The following is a 16,751-nucleotide window of genomic DNA, read 5'->3' on the forward strand; positions in this document are numbered from 1 at the left end:
AACTTCTTGCCCATCAATCAGAGGTTAGATTACACCTCGGATTACCACAACCAACCATTGCCTCCTCTCCTCAAGGCGTGCTGGTGCTCTTGACCCCTCCTCACCTCTACTGCCTGTTCCAGCTTCTTGGTCCTTCTTGGTTCTCTTTAGCCTGTATCTCTGAACTCTTTTATCCCTGATTTTGGCACACGTAAATACTGGGGCTTCTCTTATTCTTTAAAAGCTACCCTTGGCCAACAGGTTCTGCTCCAGCACAGTCTAGCTGTGTTTCAATCACATGTGGGATTCTCAACAGTTTTATCTACGCTCACTCTCAACACTCCCTTACTTCCCATTGCAAGACTCCACCCCCCACTATGACCTCGACTTTGTCCCCAACACTTTCCCCAGAACTGCTCTCATGGCAAATACCAGTAACATCAGAGTTGCTAAATCTAATGGACAATTTTCAATCCTTATCTTAAGAAGGAAGATAGTGTAGTGCTTGGGCTCTGGATCAGAATGCCTGGGTTCCAGTCTTGGCTACACCACTCACTAGTGTGTGACTTTGGGCAAGTTATCTTACTGCTCTGTGCCTCAGTTTCCTCATCTGTAATTATAGTGTCCACTTTACTAGATAAGTTTTCATATTAAAGGAGTTAATACACTATTTAGAACAATGTATGGCACATGGTTGGTACTCAATGTTTGCCAATAATTATTAATACTTGACCATTTTTCTACAATTATCAATGTTTGTAGCTTCTCCCTTTCTGGATCTCTCTTGTTTTGGCTCAAGTGACACTTCACTCTCATGGTTTTTCCTCACAGATCTGGGACTATCTACACTACCATAAGTTTCTTTGTAGGCACTTCTCCTCCTACATCTATCCCTGAAATGTCAGGTTCCTCTACTCATGTTTTTACTGAGCACACCCTGCAATGGCTGCCAATTCACCGACAATCCCAAGTCTAGCCCCGCTCCATACTTTCCACTGAACAGCAGTCTCACCCAACTAAGAGATCTGCATTTTTCTGCAGATACTATATACAGATGCCTCAAACACAGTCTGTATGCAACAAATCTGAACAGCTTCCCTATCAAATTGTCTCCCCCACAGTCCCATTATCCTTCCTGAAATATGGGCCTCAGTGGGTTGCCCTATGATCCACCCAGTCACTGACGACTGGGATTTGGGCATCTGCTGGGGCTTCCCCTTCTGCCTTGCTTCTCATTTTCTTTTTGATTCTGACTTAGTATTTCTAAATCTGGCCATGTCTTTCCATTTCTGCTATTAAGTTGAACCATATGAAGCAACCATTTTGTAAGTCAAAGCCAATTTGATTCCAGTCCAATGGCTCTGGTTCAAATCTTCATTGCTCTTCATCTCTACTACCTCAACAGCCTATACAATGGACTCTTCTCCCTCCTGTCTTTCACTCCTCACTTCAAGCCTGTGGATAGAATGTAAGATGGGTGATGAGACCAACAGGAAAACATTCACGTGGAAACTTTTTGTGGCCCATGTGGTCATTCCCGGTTAACGGATTCAGAGGCCAGTGGTCTCAGTGGGGCCCAGAACTCCAGCAGCTATAATGAGAGAGCAGAGAACTGGTGGAGAGGGTGGCGATACTTGCCAAGAGGCAGCTTCCTTGGGTGGTAAGATCAACCATTAACAACACACATGGCTCCCTAGGGATTATGTAAAATGACTTGGGGATGACAGTCACACCAAACAGAGAGCATCTGACACTAGCATGACAACTGCTCTGGAAGAGGGGTTTACTAAGATAACAGGGTCCTTCAGTGGCACAGAAACAAAAATGTGTAGGGAGTGTGGGAAAGTCTGCAGAAATAAAAGGCTAAATAAAGGATAAATGCCACAGCCTGCAGAGAAGAAAGTCAACAGAAGACCTTACTATAAAGAATTAAGTATCTAAATATATTTTCAATAACTGAAAGGAAAACAAAAGCAAAGGCCATGGGGTAAAAAAATAAAATAGAACACAGAAAATATATTTAAAAACATGAAAGCATTCAAACTGTGTAATAAAAATGACAAAAGAAAAAATATTTCTGTTGTGACAATAAATATAAATGGGTTAAAATAGAGAAAAGGTCTCAGACTGTCTAAATAAACAAAATCTAATTGTACACTAGAAGATAAACAACCTAACACAAAATGACCCAGTTAACTTAAAAATAACAAGTTAAACAAAGGCATAATGGGAAAATGCAAATAAACAGAAAACAGTGGTTGTAAAAATAATGTAAAAGTGTCAAAGTATAATTTAAACCGGAAAAAAATAAAAACCATTAAGTGGATTAAAATGTCATTTTTGGGTGCCTGGGTGGCTCAGTTGGTTAAGCGACTGCCTTCAGCACAGGTCATGATCCTGGAGTCCCGGGATCGAGTCCCGCATCGGGCTCCTTGCTCAGCGAGGAGTCTGCTTCTCCCTCTGACCCTCCCCCCCTCATGCTCTCTCTCTCTCTCATTCTCTCTCTCTCAAATAAATAAAATCTTTAAAAAAATAAAAAAATAAATAAAATAAAATGTCATTTTTTTAAATGTATGAGTTAATAGACTTAAAAAGAGAAAATGATGAGGAATAAAAACAAAATTTGAAAACTTTAGCTCATGTCTTAGACTCCAGCCAAACAGAAAAAAACAAAGATGTAAGTATGTGCTTGTATCTTATGAATATATGAATAATAAAATTATATGAATAATAATGCATTTAGTAAACATAGATTATTTAACACAAAGATCAGATTATAGGCTAAAGACTAACTTCAACAAATCTCTCAAAGAACAAGGTGTAGAATGAGTCTGGAAGCTTTCCTTCTGTTTCTATTTTTTGAAACAGTTTCAGTAGAATAGGTATTATTTCTTCTTTGAATGTTTGGTAGAATTCCCCAGGGAATCCATCAGGCCCTGGACTCTTGTTTGTTGGGAGGTTTTTGATCACTGCTTCAATCTCCTTACTGGTTATTGGCCTATTCAGGTTGTCAATTTCTTCCTGTTTCAGTCTTGGGAGTTTACAGGTTTCCAGGAAGGCATCCATTTCATCCAGGTTGCTCAGCTCATTGGCATATAGTTGTTGATAATAATTTCTAATAATTCTTTCTATTTCCTTGGTGTTAGTTGTGATCTCTCCCCTTTCATTCATAATTTTATTCATTTGGGTCCTTTCGCTTTTCTTCTGGATAAGTCTGGCCAGTGGTTTATCGATCTTATTAATTCTTTCAAAGAACCAGCCTCTAGTTTCGTTGCTCTGACCTATTGTGTTTCTGGTTTCTAATTCATTGATCTCTGCTCGAATCTTAATTATTTCTCTTCCAATGTGTGGCTTAGGCATTGTTTGTTGCTTTTTCTCTAGTTCTTTAAAGTGTAGAGTTAGTTGGTGAATTCAGGATTTTTCTATTTTTTTGAGTGAGGCTTGGATGGCTATGTATTTCCCCCTTAGGACCACCTTTGCAGTATCCCATAGGTTTTGGACCGATGTGTTTTCGTTCTCATTGGTTTCCATGAATTGTTTAAGTTCTTCTTTGATTTCCTGGTTGACTTAAACATTCTTGAGCAGAGTGGTCTTTAGCTTCCACATGTTTGAATTTCTTCCAAATTTTTTCTTGTGATTGAGTTCCAGTTTTAAAGCTTTATGGTCTGAGAATATGCAGGGAATAATCTCAATCTTTTGGTATCGGTTGAGACCTGATTTGTGACCCAGTATGTGGTCTATTCTGGAGAAAGTTCCATGTGCGCTCAAGAAGAATGAGTACTCTGTTGTTTTAGGGTGGAATGTTCTGTATATATCTATGAGGTCCATCTGGTCCAGTGTGTCATTCAAAGCTCTTGTTTCTTTGTTGATTTTCTGCTTAGATGATCTATTGCTGAGAGTGGAGTATTGAGGTCTCCTACAATTAACGTATTGTTATCAATATGACTCTTTATTTTGGTTAACAGCTGGCTTATGTAAATGGCTGCTCCCATGTTGGGGGCCCAAAGTTCATAGCAGCAATGTCTGCAATAGCCAAACTGTGGAAAGAGCCAAGATGCCCTTCAGCAAATGAATGGATAAAGAAGATGTGGTCCATATATACAATGGAATATTACTCAGCCATCAGAAAGGATGAATACCCAACTTTTACATCAACATGGATGGGACTGGATGAGATTATGCTAAGTGAAATAAGTCAAGCAGAGAAAGTCAATTATCATATGGTTTCACTTATTTGTGGAACATAAGGAATAGCATGGAGGACATTAGGAGAAGGAAGGGAAAAATGAAGGGAGGGAAATCGGAGGGAGAGATGAACCATGAGAGACTATGGACTCTGAGAAACAAACTGAGGGGGTTTTTTTGGGGGGGGTATGAGTTAGCCCAGTGATGGGTATTAAGGAGGGCACATACTGCATGGAGCACTGGGTGTTATACGAAAACAATGAAGCGTGGATCACTGCATCAAAAACTAATGAGGTATTGTATGGTGACTAACATAACATAATAAAATAAAATTTAAAAAAAAGAACAAGCTGTATAGGTCTGGGCCTATGTATTTTCTGACAAGTTTTCTAAGGCTAAAAATTAATGACAAAATCTTAATCATTTTCTTAAAATTGAAATATTATATATTTCTTAAATATGTAATACCTTCCATAATAACTATGATTTCAAAGTATGTTTTCTTTCTTAACAGAAGCCTGAAACAAAATTAAAAGCCAAATGGCAAGCTGAGAATAGTATTTGTAACATCTAGGTCAGCTAAAAGATAAATAATGTTTTGTGTCAAGAATTCTGAAGAATCGGGTGCCTGGGTGGCTCAGTTGGTTAAGCAACTGCCTTCAGCTCAGGTCATGATCCTGGAGTCCCGGGATCGAGTCCCGCGTCGGGCTCCCTGCTCAGTGAGGAGCCTGCTCCTCCCTCTGACCCTTCCCCCTCTCATGTACTCTCTCTCATTCTTGCTCTCTCAAATAAATAAATAAATCTTTAAAAAAAAAAAAAAAAGAATTCTGAAGAATCAACAAAATAAATCCTCCAAAAGAAAAGCTGGCAAGTGACTTGAGCAGGTAATTCAAAAAAGATAAAGTAGGAGTGGTAATAATCTCTGAATGCATCTTTTAAATGATACCAGGAAGATTATGGCAGATGGATATTTTCTTTGTAATTTTCTAGATTTTTCTAAATTTTCTGCAAAAGAATGAGCTACTTTATACTTACAAAAAAATTAAATGCTCTAAGGTGCATTACATTTTTGTGTCTCTCTTCATGCTGTATTATTACTATGTCATGTACCATGGCATAATTAATTCCACTATAGCACCCATCTTGTAATTGCTTGTTCCCAAATCATTTCATTCCCTAAACTCCAAACCCACTGGGAACAGAAACAGTATCTTCATTCATTCATTCATTCATTCATTCATTCATGCATGCATTCAGCATTTACAGAGACCCTCCTCTGTACCAAACACTGGGATACATGCTGGGGCTATAAAAGTGAATGAGACAATTAAGGTCCTAACTCTGATGAACTTCATATTCTAGCGAATGGAAATGGACATTAAATAAATATATAAAATTAAACTCATTTTATAATTGGTATTATGAAGGAAATAAATAGAATATTGTGAATAACTAAGGGGAGGAGGGTCTACTTTACTTAGAGTGGTCAGGAGAGAACCCTATGGAGGTGATACTTGAGACCAGAAGGATGAAAGTAGCCTGTCAAGGAAAATGTGGGGGCGAGGGCAAAGGCCATGAGGCAGGAAAGAGTTGGGGATGATATGGGAGCACAGGAATGAGACTGATGTGGCTGGGATACAGTGAGTAAGCTAGAGAGGCACAAGGTGAGGCTGGAGCATTAGCTGGAGGGTCAGGCAACATGGAGTCTTACAAGACATGGCAGGGAGCCTGAATTTTCCTCTAAGTCACCGAAAGTTCTAAAGCCGGGATGTGACATAATCTAATCTACATTCTACAGAGATCCTCCTGGCTCTGCTGTGGAAAGTGGAGTCATCAATGGGAAGATAAGGATGGCTCTCATGAAGGTGGTGGAAAACAAAGATGTCGATGGCTGGAGAGGTATTTCGAAGGCAGAGATGAAATCATTGCTGTGGGAGCAAGAGGGGAAAAGTGAAGGAAAGAGAAGACTCATTGAGGACCCTTCAACTTGGGGCTTGAGCTTCTAGGTTGATTCTGGTGTCATTTACTGACACAGGAAGATGACACAAGGAACATGTGATGGGCACACAGGCAGGGCAACATCAGGATTTCTTTTTGGCCACGCTAAGCTTGAGATGCCAAGTAAACATCTTAATGGATATGTTGAGTGAGGCCCTGGCATTCTGTTTCTGGAGCTCATGGGTGATTTAAGACCAGAAGTACAAATATGGTAGCTTTGGCTATACCGGTGACATTTTAAATGCCATACCAATGACATTTTAAATGTCATTTGAAACTGATGAACTAGATGAGGTCACCATGGAATGCAGAGTAGGTAATTCAGAGAAGAGAGCTAGGGCCAAAGGTCAAGTGCTAAAAGCACAATAGAGGATTTTTTGGGGGGGGGGGATGGTAGAGATTTAAGCATGATTTTAGGTAGAGAGAAATGAATCAAGGGAATAGGATAACACACAAGGGGGTGAGGGAATCAATGAAACAAGCTTCTAGAAGGAGGAGTCAATTGGGATCAGGACTCCAGTGAGGGACTGGTATTGACCAGAAAGGACACCTCATCAACTGAGACTGAATGATAATAAAAATAATAAAAACAGAAATATAACCACAATAATGAAGGCTGGCAATACTGACCATTTGTTACATAGTCTTGATCCAGTCTCTCAAAAGCCCTAAAAGGGGGGGGGGGGGCACAGCTGTGTTACTAAAGCTCAGAAGGGGAGCCAGAGGTAGATTGAGAACTGAGGCCCTGGGCTCCTAGCTCACAGTGCACAGCCACACCTATTACTGGGCTTCAGTGGAAAGCAGTCCAAATCTCTTTTAACCAAAACACATGGTTAAGCAGAATTCTAACTTTTTTTTTCCAGTTAATCAAAGTATAACTTGAACTCTTTTAACACTTGGACTGTTTCTTGCATCATGACCCAGTGTCTAACCCGTATCATAATTATTAATAAGTGTTCCATTAATGAATGCAAGGCTGGTCATGGGAGAATGGGTGATAGGAAAACACATTTGTTCACTGTTCGCTCTCCCTTCCTCTGCAGAAGTAACAATTCTAGAATGAGAGAGAGAATCTTTCACTTATCAGAATTCCTCTTGAGAATTTTTTTTAAAGCATCAGGGTAGGTTAGACTTGGGTTTCAATCAAACATGGGAGAAAAATATCCCATAAGAAACAAGGGAAAGAATGCTCTGGCTTTCCATTAAATGAGTTAATAATTTTAAAGGGTTTGCAACATAATGGTAATATATTGATAAATATTACTATTGTTGTTGTTCTTAGTCTGGGGAGAGGGATGGGCAGTAAGAGTAGGAATCCCAGGGAACAGTGTTAGGTCTGGGGGGAGGAAGAAGCTAATGCACCACCCAACATAACTATTACCTCCAGTCCCACCTCAAGCTTCCACTGAAGTTCCCGCACTCAACAGACTCTTTGATAGGAGTCCCCACTGTAAGAAACTGGCACAAGCTGGACTTCGGGTCCACATGGAGTTACATGGAAATAAAGAGCCATATGGAGTTGCAAAAACCAAGGGAGTTGGGGAAAGGTGATGGGGACCAAGTACAGAAGCAGAGAGAAAAAGACCATGGCAGCCCACGAAATCCCTGATGAAGTCTCCAGACTCCTCAGATCCTAGAACTAGGGTCCACAGGATATTTACACCACAGGGCAGGCTGGGGATACAGTGGAGAATACAGCACTTCCCAAGACAGAACTGGGGCAAGTCCTCCCCATCACTGGCAGATCACTCAGAGCAAAATGCTCACAAAGCATACAGGAGCCAAGAGGGTCTTATCTCGGGCATGCCACTCCAGAATTACAATTTTTTTTTTTTTTATAAAAATCATGCAAGCTGCCATGAGATAGACCCCCTCAATGCCTGGGGAGTGAGGAGTCAACACAGATAACAAGACTGGATGTATCAGAAATAGAGCCAGAAGGGAAAGGAAAGGAAAAAGGTCCATGCTGGACCCTCTAAGGCCTATCTGAACTCACCTGCTGAGGCAGGTCCCCTCAGCACTGAACTCTCTCAACGAGGCTGGCACTGAGGTGGGTAAAGAATTGTAGAGGCTACTTTAGTGCTGTTTACAGGTGGCAGGGAGGGCAGAGAGGATGGAGGGCGGAGGGTGGGCAGAAGTAGACCATGCCAACACCCAGAGATGCTCCATGTCAGTGTATGGGGGCAGGGACTCTGACAGGCAGGGATGGGGCAGAAGGCTTAGGCTGGGAAACTCACCTGCTCGGCAGGACATTCTTCAATCCCAAGGCCACTACATGGACCTACGGTCAACTACACATGCCCCAGACCCTGGAACCTTAGAGACCTCCTAAGGCTTACATGGAAAGGCACAAACCTCTCCCCATGCATGAGCTGCTGGACAAAGTCAGGAACTATTTCCCAGGAGAGGCTCAGAGATGAGTCACCCTCAACCTCTCCAAAAAGCAGGTTGTGTGCATGTTGGGGGAAGGGATGGATAGGTCAGGACATGCTTTAAAGGAGTGGGCACTCTATCCTCACCTTTTGTAGTCCTTGAGCAGAGAATCTGTACAGCAAAAGTTTTAAGGGGCTGCAAACATTTTCTCCAAAGAGAGAAAAATGTTGGCTCACCAGCACCCCTCTTAGGAAGACGACCACATATTTTCATGGAGAGGAATTGCTTAGGGAGAAATCAAGAGAGCCTCTCTCCCATCCCAGCCCCAGAAGGCCTGAATAAAATGAGGAGGAGAGTTTGCTGCTCAGCAAAGAGGGGAGGTGAAAGAGAGGAGATGGGGGAGTGTGTGAAGTGTGGGAAAGTGGCCCCCCCCCATGAGATGCACCCCCCTAAATTGTACGTGAAGTTACTAAGCCTCCAGAGTGCCAGATGCTAGTGCCTGATCCCTGAGAAAGGGACTGGATCTCAATTCCAGTTGAATCCAAGCCTGGCAGGCCCTAGATTTCATGGGTCTACATAGCAATTGCAAGCACTAAATAAAAGGCAACTTCACCCAGGCAGGTGCTGGAAAACAGAGTAAGCAGGTGGCTGCAAACCAGTAAAAAAAAAAAAGTTCTCTTATTTTTTTCTAAATCTTGGGACAGAACAGTGCAGAATCATTAAAAACATAAAACAGACTTAATATCACCTGCAAGGGGGCCTAGATCTAAAGCACAGCTCAGGCGGTTTTAATAAGACCCTGCTCTTCAGGGAGGAGGCAGGTGTGGGGGTACACAGCAGGGGGACGTTCATCCCTGGCCCTGCTGAGACCCTGGTGTCACAGAGCCCCCTAATAGGAAAGATGAAATTTCCCTGTGTATTATGGAGCTAAAAGTCAATTTTGGAACTATGAAATATGACTTTAATAAATGAATACATAAGCCATCAGGATCTGAGTCCCAGCACTGCTGAAAACTAAAACTGTATTTAGTCCACAGAATCATACATACAGGACCAGAGCTCAGGGTCTGATGAATTTTCAAATCCACACCGCAAGTGTCTTTGACTCTCCGGACAGCACGCCCTTCTCTCCCCTGGTATGTGTGGGGGTAGTGACTCTGGGAGTGTGCAGGTGCACCTGTGTGTGCCCCTCTGGGTGTGTGACCACAGGACTATGCATTAGTGGCTACGTGTGTGTGTGTGTGTGTGTGTGTGTGAGAGAGAGAGAGAGACAGACAGAGAGGGACAGAGAAAGAGAGGTTTCTGTTCTAAACTGCTGCTTTCAGTACATTAGTGGCTTTGTCACCACGAAGCTCAGAGGATATAATGTAATGTAATGATGCTGTAGTGGTCAACAAGTTAGAAATCAGAAAACTCTCCCAGATGAGGCTGCTCATCACAGGGATGATACAGAACTTACAGAGGACAGCTCAATCACGGTGGGGATTTCTTCACGAAAGGCATCCTTCCTCCTTCCTCTTCTGTTCCTCCCCCTGTTCCTCCTCCCTTCCAACAATCACTGAGGCCCGCCAGGAGCCTGACACATTGTTTAATATATATGCTATCTCATCCAATCCACGGAAGAACCCTTCATTGTACCTATTTCCTTCTCCATTTTATAAATGAGAGAACTGATTCAGAATAGATGACAGGATACATCCAACATTACACAGCTAGTAAGTAGAAGATTCTTATAATGTGCTTTTTCTCCCAAAAGCAGGAAACTGAGCTTGGTGCCAGAGGACCTAGGAAGGATTATGGGAACCTCAGTTTACCAATAATATGCCCTACTCTAGAACACAAGACATGGTGCTCTCCAACACAAGGAGTTACAGGTAAATGAGAGGCAGTATGCTTACCACAGAGCTGGGACAAAGGGGGTGCCCAAGAAATGTCCTCTTTCCCCTCCATATCCCAACAAAGAGCAAGGCCAACAGTCCCTGCCCTGGATCACTTTTCCTCCTCATTACACTTGCACCTGTGGCCCTATCCTATAATCAATTTGCATCAGGCCCTAGCTGGGGTTTTCTAATTGGAGCCCTATGGCTTCACTGGGGGTATCCATGAACTTATAGATACACTTACTTTATACTCAGTTATACAGGGTGGAGGGGTGGGGGAGGAGTCTTATGATTAGGCATCCCGGTTCTTGTCCCAGCTTTTCCAATGATCTGCTATATGATCTTGGACTTCAGTATCCATCTCTAGACCTCAGCTTTACTGCTTACATCAAAGTTCAGCAAACTATGGCCCAGAGGTGAAATCTGGCCCACCACTTGTTTTTATACATCAAGTTTTATTGGAGCAGAGCTGCATGCTTACACTCATTTACATAATATCTATGGCTACCTGCACAGTCCATCTGTTGAACACAGTCCATAGACGTTGACCTGAAGGATGTCTGAGAAGTTCCCAGCCACTAACCTTGTCAAGCCTCAGGTCCATTTTCTCACCACAAAGCTCAGAGCAGACTCTAGAGAAAGGTCTCTAAAATGCACATCTGACTATGTCACCTTCTTACTTAAAACCTTTCAACAACAGGCAGAAATGATTTATTGGGGTGATGAGAATGTTCTAAAACTGGTTGATGGTGATGATTGCATAACTTTGTAGATTTACTAAAAATCACTGGATTGCACACTTAAATGGGTAAATTCTATGACATGTACTTAAATACATAAAGTGGTTTTAAAAAAAGAAAAGCTTTCAAGAGTCCCAGGCCAAGCAGGCCACAGCTGTGCTCCCCAACAGGTGGTGCACTCTGCTCTTCAGACGGCCAGCAGCCTGTGCCCTGTGTGTTCTCAGCCCACAGGGAGAGAAGGCAGCGGGGGAAGTGGGAGAAGTGTTTAGAAGCTCTTGCAACAATGTGGCATTGCTGAGACATTTTTACTACAGTCATGAAAGGACTGGTCCACAATGAGTTGAAAGGAAAAAACTGGTCTTTCACAGCCCCAGCTTGAGGAGCACTGCTCTAGACGAGGGATCACACTTCATCTCCTTGGCCTGGCATTCAAAGCCAGCCATGACCTACTCACCTCCGCAAGCTGAGCCACTGCGTATCTCCTTTGTGACCCACCCTTAAACAAGGGAGAATTTCCAAACTCTGCAAAAACTCTCTCGCTTGCTCCTCCAGCCCCCGGCATGCACCATACCTGACAAATCAAATGCCTTTTCCTTGCTTTTTCAATAATTACTTATTCATCCTTTAAGACTTAGCCTAGCTGCCACCTCTGCCTGGAAGCCTTCCTAGTTGCTTTTCCCCAAATACCCTCTTCCCCGGGGGATGGGGGGCTGGGGGGGTGGTGATCTTTTGACTAGTTATCCCAGCTCTCAGAACCTCACATTTTTCATCCGTAAAATAGGAATAATAGTAGTACATTGCTCATCAGGTGATTGTAAGCAATTAGTTTATAAAAGGCTTCGATGCCTCTGTTCCCCCAGCATTCTGGAGAGCCAGCTGTGTCCCACTGTACAGTAACTGCTTGTGTATCACGGGTCTCCTCTTCCTGAGCCTCCCTGAGCATGATCTCCAGGGAAGCAGGGGCCATGCTGGACCACCTCTGTGCCTGCAGGCCTGGCCAGGAGAGGCTCAGTAAACACGAGGTGCACAGTGAGTGAGTAAATGAAGGTCTTTCTTGACTAACAAACTCTAGGTAGGGCAAGAGGTATATAGATTTAGGATCACTTTTAAAAAAAAAAATCAAACCAAAGAACACCATACCTGGTAGAAATGTGGCCAGAAGGTGCTGATAGCAAGCTCTGCTTTCACCCAGCCCTCGGTGACGACCCCAGACACGTTCCAGACAGGGTTCCCCTGGGGACCGCCGTTCACCTTCACATAGACATTCAAGGCTCCCGGGCTGGACCTGTCGCGGCTGGAGAAGTAGTAATGGAAATCGATACAGTGGGTGTCATTCTCCTTCAGGGTTGGCAGGAGGAGGTGGGCCTTCTGGCCAGAGGCCCTCCCAGAGCTGTTCACCATCATGAAGGATCCTGGAGACCCACAAAGGGGACGGGAAGTAGAGACAAAGAAAGAGAAAGAAAATCCTTCTGATAATCAGTCATACCCGTCAACGTGGGGGCCGGAAATCAGGTCACTCTAGGAGGGCCTGATCAATCCTGAGGAAGCCACATCCCCTCTCTCTCTTCTGTAACTGGGCATTTTAAAACCTGTTCCATAAGGCAGTTTAAAAAGTAAGAGATAGGGGCGCCTGGGCAGCTTAGTCGGTTAAGCGTTCAACTCTTAATCTCAGCTCAGGTCATCATCTATATGAGGTCCTGGAATCGAGCGCCGCATCAGGCTCCATGCTCAGCGTGGAGTCTGCTTGATATTCTCTCTCTACCTCTGCCCCTCCCCCACTCATGGTTTTTTTTTTTCCCCCCCTCTCTCTAAAATAAGTAAAATCTTTAAAAAAATAAAAATTAAGAGGCAGTAACATATACTAATATTTCTACAAAGTAGGCAGTCTATAAGCATTTACAGAAGAAGCATTCTATCCAGCAGGTCCTAAAGAAACATAGAACAAAACCCCAGGAATACAGCTAACTGCAACCTCCAAGGGTGAAATGTGACATACAACCTCATGTAAGCTCGGGCTATCTCAATGGAAGCAGAACCTCTACAATACAGGACCTGTCATTCCAACACATTCCACAAAGACCCTTGCATTCAGGCCAAGGAGTAAATGCCAACTATCCGTTAATATTGCAGTCAGCACAGGGAAGGACTCTATGTATCACAGGAGGACATAAAGAAGTAGAATGGAGGGGCGCCTGGGTGGCTCAGATGGTTAAGCGTCTGCCTTCGGCTCAGGTCATGATCCCGGGGTCCTGGGATCGAGCCCCACATCGGGGTCCTGGCTCAGCCGGGAGTCCTCTTCTCCCTCTCCCTCTGCCTCTCCCACTGCTCATGCTCTCTATCTCTGTGTCTCAAATGAATAAATAAAATCTTAAAAAAAAAAAAAAAGAAAGAAGTAGAATGGATCCAAATAAGCAAGGAAGACTGAGGAAATGTGAGAACCAACTAGAAGGTGTTCAGCCTGGAACGGAGGGTAATACTTACTAAGCACTTAAGGAGTACCAGTGTGATGCTAGGTGTCTTTTTAATATACTCTCCAACTTAATCTTCAGAATGACCCTGGGAGGCAGAGGATTTTCATTGTATTTAAAGACTGAATGACTTGCCCTGGGCCACTCAGCCAGGAAGGGATGGAGGAAAGCCAGATTCTCTCCAACTCAGTGTTTACGCTATTGCTCTACAGTGAACGTGACCACTGTTTTTCAAGCATTAAGCAGGTTGCCTACCCACAGAAAGGAAGGGAGCCTCTTTGGAGTTGCTTTGACAGATTAAACGGTTATTTCTAGTTCTTCAACCCTCTCTGGATGATGTCCTGGGCCTCCCAGAAGAGGCAGAGGGCGTGTCCCCAACCCTTGAATTTGGACTGCTTTGGTCAACAGGACGTCAACAGAACAAATCAAGCAGAGGTTTGAAACATGCATGCCTAGCTGGGCTTGCCCCCTTGCACTCCCACCACCTTTCATGAGGAGAATGTGCCCCAGGGAGCTGCTGCCCCTTTCAGCTTAGGATCAAGAAGAGACATGCATGGTGGAGAACGGAGCTCAGCCAGTATGAAAGAACCAAGCCATCCCCACCATGCAGCTCGGAGCACAGCCATGCAGTCAACAAGCCCAGCTCTGATCTGCCAGTCCACAGTCAAGGCTCAGACCCACAGGTAGGAGAATAAATGCTCCCTGCTGTTTGCCACTGAGTTGCCTCTCCATTTGCTGGGCAGCATCACTGTGGCAATTGCTAATTGATAAAGGTGCCTGAGAAGCAGAGCTGGGAAAGAAACCACGGGAGGCATATTTCCATTCAAGGAGCCTTCTAACAATGGCCTGGAGACACAGTGAGTTAGTTCCCTGCCGCGACAGATGGCTAAACAGAGCCTGGACAATGGAAGAGATGTCTAAGGAAATTCCACAATCAACCGTGAGGGCTGAACTCTGTGACTTAAAGCCCTATGATGCTAGGAAATAAACTGCATCATAAAACACAGTAGATAAACTCAGGGGATCCTGGCATGAATATTCCCACCTAGAAAAAAACTATTGCCTAGAAATCTTATTTTAACCACTAAAATCTTCCATTTGGAATGAAACCTTAAGACTGCTTATCCTCAGTCGAGATGAGCCACTTCAGAAAGTAGCCTCATTTATTCACCCTAATACCCAGAAGACTAAAGCTGCCACCTAGTAAGTGTTGGGCAATCTGTTGCTCGTTGGGGTTCTAGAGGGTACCAGACATCCATAGCCCATCCTCCCTGGGTTCTGAATGAATTTAAAGATAGACACAGGAGTGGGGCGCCTGGGTGGCTCAGTCAGTTAAGCGTCCGGCTCCTGATCTCGGCTCAGGTCATGATGTCTCAGTTGCGGGATCAAGTCCTGAGTCGGGCTCCGTGCTCAGTGTGTAATCTGCTTCAGAGTCTCTCTCCCAGTCTCCCCCACCCTCTCTCTCTCTCAAAATAATAAATAAATAAAATCTTAAAAAATGTAGATACACGAGAGAGAGAGAAAATTCAAAACCCTCTACTTCATCATTCACAAAACTGGATTAGAGAAAGTATCTTGGACTTCAGGCCAAATTAGGCTTCCTGCCTTCTCTTCTCTGCACCAGCACACACAGCAGCTATATGGTCATGGACTCCTTCCTTCCGACTCCACGCAGGTCCCTAGGGCCAGGGCTATCCTCCAAGGATGACCACACAGGACCACTGGGTAGGCCCATCCCCAAAACGAGCCCGCAAGAAGTAAGGGGACTGAGAAACAGGAACCTAGGCTCCCAGACTTTCGCCATCCCACCCATCAGAAAACTCTCCACCTCCTAGGATAAGAGCCACTGAAAGCGGCTCCCCGCCCCCCACCCCTCCGTGTTTCCAAGAGAGTCAAGTCTCCTTTCTTATGGCCTGGCAGTAACACAGGGTAAGTGGAGAGACGTCCCTTGTCAGATATATTATCTGTAATTATCACAACCTCCCCCATGAGGCAGCGAGGAAGGAAACACTGCATGGGGGAAATGGAGTACAGAAAGAAGACTGAGCTAGCATCCATGCCTCTATCTGTTGGTCTACATCCCACGGGGTTCCAGAAGGTTACCCAGGAACAGGTGAGTGATGTCCCACAAGCCCCACGAATCTTGGGTAACTGGCCCTGCCACAGAGGTGTGGTACAACTACGGGTAGAGAAGGCAGCCTGAGAAGCGAGCAGCGCCTGGCTCTCTCCACTCAGAAGCCCATGGTGCCCCGGTGGACATTTCAGTTCCTGTCCGCCTGGCAATCCACACCAGGCGGCATAGAATCCACAGCAGAGTCAGGAGGGTTTCCCTCCCACCAGCTCAGGCTCCTACTTCTTTTCATCCCAGCTCCAGTTGTGAGGCAAGCTCATGGAGGAGGCAGAGCCACATAACCTATGTCCACTCACGTAAGTTTGGCTACTCTCTATCTTGCTGCCCCAATGACCGTTGAAGAGGATGCTCCATCTCCCTGAAGACAGAGCTGGTGAAAGTGCTTGGCCCTCCATCTGGAGAAATTGCTGGTGAATGAAGAAGAGACCTGTCCTCTTTGTTCCAGGCACATCGCTGGATTACATTCCCCAGCCTCCTCTTAGAGGGTGGTGGGGTCATGCAACTGGGTTCTTGCCCGAAAGTTCTAGCCACTTCCAGGCTTGGTTCATAAAAGCTACCTCTCTCTCCTCACTCCTACCCCCTGTTGCTCCATCTTCCATTGTTTTGTCTCTCAAAGGATTGTCTTTGAACCAGGAGCATCAGCATCACCTGGGAGTTGGCAAGAAATGCAGTATCTCAGGCCCCACTCCAGGCCTACTAAATCCAAATCTGCATTTTTTTTTTTTTTTCAAGATCCCCAGGTGATTTGTATGCACGTTAAGGTGTGAGAATCACTGCTCCATTGTCTTTCCCATCCACCAGCCAGCTGAAAGCATAGGATTCCAAGAGGAATGGAACACAATAAAAGGAGCCTGGCTCCTTGAATGACCATGACCATGAGGAAAGGCCACCCACCCAATAGGAACACTCATTTTGGCTTTAAGTAAACAAGGAATAAACTCTTATGGGGTTATTAAGCCACTGAAATTGTGAAGTTTATTTCCGCAGCTAGCATTAT

At 44.3% G+C, this 16,751-nt stretch overlaps 1 protein-coding gene across 1 annotated transcript in view; it reads right to left on the reverse strand.

Moving 5' to 3' along the window:
- PTPRT (protein tyrosine phosphatase receptor type T) overlaps nt 1–16,751 on the reverse strand; it is an 831,114-nt gene that overhangs the window by 733,697 nt on the left and 80,666 nt on the right. Inside the window, exon 3 of the mRNA XM_044919044.1 lies at nt 12,296–12,567. Within this exon, the coding sequence (XP_044774979.1) occupies nt 12,296–12,567 (272 nt within the window). The remainder of the gene's footprint in view (nt 1–12,295; nt 12,568–16,751) is intronic.

This window comes from Neomonachus schauinslandi, chromosome 10 (genome assembly GCF_002201575.2).
Source record: "Neomonachus schauinslandi chromosome 10, ASM220157v2, whole genome shotgun sequence".
Taxonomy (NCBI): Eukaryota; Metazoa; Chordata; class Mammalia; order Carnivora; family Phocidae; genus Neomonachus; species Neomonachus schauinslandi.